The sequence below is a fragment of the Benincasa hispida genome, chromosome 1 (genome assembly GCF_009727055.1).
Source record: "Benincasa hispida cultivar B227 chromosome 1, ASM972705v1, whole genome shotgun sequence".
Taxonomy (NCBI): Eukaryota; Viridiplantae; Streptophyta; class Magnoliopsida; order Cucurbitales; family Cucurbitaceae; genus Benincasa; species Benincasa hispida.
The window spans coordinates 21,214,056-21,216,332 of record NC_052349.1 but is presented as its reverse complement, the minus strand read 5'-3'; the positions used below and the strand labels follow the sequence as shown (position 1 = coordinate 21,216,332).

The window sequence follows — 2,277 nt, the reverse complement described above, 5'->3', positions numbered from 1 at the left end:
TTTTATCCACATTTCTTACAATAATTTGTATTTTTTTTAAAGTACAATTATTGAATTCTTAGCTAAATTCTAAAAACAAAAATAACTTTTTGAAAGCTATTTTTTTTAGTTATCAAAATTTGGCTTGGTTTTTTATAAGAAGTAGATAACAAAAGAAAAAATTTGGATGTGGGAATAGTGTGCACAGACTTAATTTAAAAAATAAAAAATAAAAAATAAAATGATTACTAAACGGACAAACATTCGATAATTTAGGAGCATTCACAGAAAAAACAGGTTTAGAAAAATATGATAATACCATTTATTGAGTTCAAGTTGTTGACAGGATCATAATATTTGAACAATCTCAGTTACAATCCCAAATTAAATTAAAATGAAATAAAATAAAGAAAGCTCAAGTTTCAAACTGGCTCTAAATAGTCAAAATGTACAACTCGAGAGGGGAAAAGAGTAGCATTAACTATATTAATAATGAAGTTTAAGTGGTAATTAAGTGATTAATTAATTAAACTCCCTTATTGCGGCTTTCCCCCTTTAATTTTTCTTTTTCTCTCATTTTAACACCCTCAACTTTTCCTATCTATAAAACCAACCCCCCTTCTTTTCTCTCCTCCCCGTAGCCCTCTTGTCCTCTTTTCTCTCTCTAAACTCACTCTCTCTCTCTAAAAACCTCCGTCGTAAATCAAATCAAACCCGCCGCTGATAGCCGGAATATGGACGGAAATAAAGAGAGAAGGTTCGATTCAGGTACCTTACACGGCGGTGATGACGACGGCGACCTGAGACGAGGACCATGGACGGTGGAAGAGGACATAACTCTCATCAATTACATCGCTAATCACGGCGACGGCCGATGGAATTCCCTTGCTCGTTGTGCCGGTAACTGATTCCTCTGTTTCTGATTTTTATCATTCGCGCATTTCGTCTATTGAAATGATTTTGAGAATCGGTAATTTGATTTACAGGTCTCAAACGTACCGGAAAAAGCTGCCGGTTGCGGTGGCTGAACTATCTCCGGCCGGATGTCCGGCGAGGAAATATTACGCTTGAAGAACAACTATTGATTCTTGAACTTCATTCCCGTTGGGGAAATCGGTACGTCGATTTTATTGCTTTCAATCGCAAAATGTGTGTATATAAATATAATTATCTAATTTTTTATTTTTCAGATGGTCGAAAATTGCGCAACAATTACCGGGAAGAACGGATAACGAAATAAAGAATTATTGGAGGACTCGAGTTCAGAAGCACGCAAAACAGCTGAAATGTGACGTTAACAGTAAACAATTCAAAGATACCATGCGATATCTCTGGATGCCGCGTCTCGTCGAACGGATTCAGGCCGCCGCCGTGTCCTCCGCCGCCGTAGACGGGAATAGATCGTACGAATCGGTGACTCCGACGCCGCCAGCGGTGATGATGAACGGTGGGAGCGATTTCGTCAGTACTCCACAAGTCACTCCAAGTTACACGTCGGAGAATTCTAGCTCCGGCGGCGGCGGCGGTTCCTCCGTGTCGGAATTGACGGATTGCTACAATAATTTCAGTTGTTTTCCGGTGGGTTACGGTCAGGAGGCGGCGGAGCAGCCGCCGTTGCAGAGTCCGGCGCCTGGATTCTTTAACGAGGAGACATTGGATTTTCAGGGGATGGAGCAGAGTACTTGCCAGTGGATGGCGGCGGACGGCGGTGTTGACACGTCGGAGAGTTTATGGAATGCTGCCGGCGCCGGAGCCGATTACTTCTGGTTCTTGCAGCAGCAATTGAATTAATAATTTAAAAGAAAAAAGAAGAAAAAGATTAATAAAAAGGAGAAATATACATAATTTGTAGAGCTGAAGACCATGATCTGAAAAAAAAAAAAAAAAAAAAAAAACGAATTATAGGATTTTACCAAGAACAGAGTCCAATTTTTTGGATTTGTTCTTTTTCTTTTTTAAAAAAGTGTTTCTTTAAATTTCCAATTATTGGGGCTTGGGGGGAATTTGTATAATTGAATCTTGAGGGTTTTTTTTTTTTTTTTTTTTGTTCTTTCTATATCATTTAAGGGAGTGGTAGGCTGCTAGCTAGCTAGCTATTTCTTCATTCCCTCTTTCCTTATCTTTAAAATAATTATTTAATGGTTCCATGATAAATTCCTTGAGTTTTGATAATTATATTTAGGGCTAGAAAGTAGCATTTAAATTTAGTTCATTTGTTCATTTGTTTCCAATTAGTCAAAATAATTCATACCAATAGCTATCAACATTCAATCCATTAATTTTTTAAAGATATTCACA

The 2,277-nt window shown here is 37.7% G+C and overlaps 1 protein-coding gene across 1 annotated transcript; it reads left to right on the top strand.

Moving 5' to 3' along the window:
* The first annotated feature begins 597 nt into the window (after window positions 1-597).
* Window positions 598-1,895, top strand: LOC120088641 (MYB-like transcription factor EOBI). The gene is made up of 3 exons (XM_039046060.1): window positions 598-879; window positions 966-1,095; window positions 1,170-1,895. Exons 1-3 carry the CDS (start codon window positions 714-716, stop codon window positions 1,768-1,770), a joined length of 897 nt encoding a protein of 298 aa, XP_038901988.1. The 5' UTR covers window positions 598-713; the 3' UTR covers window positions 1,771-1,895.
* Window positions 1,896-2,277: the final 382 nt, after the last annotated feature.

Excerpts from the sequence above, each read along its gene's own strand:
- LOC120088641 (XM_039046060.1), top strand. The coding sequence starts at position 714 with ATGGACGGAAATAAAGAGAGAAGGTTCGATTCAGGTACCTTACACGGC. Across the intron at positions 880-965 it reads TTCCCTTGCTCGTTGTGCCG|GTCTCAAACGTACCGGAAAA; the intron begins GTAACTGATTCC and ends TTTGATTTACAG. Across the intron at positions 1,096-1,169 it reads CATTCCCGTTGGGGAAATCG|ATGGTCGAAAATTGCGCAAC; the intron begins GTACGTCGATTT and ends TTTATTTTTCAG.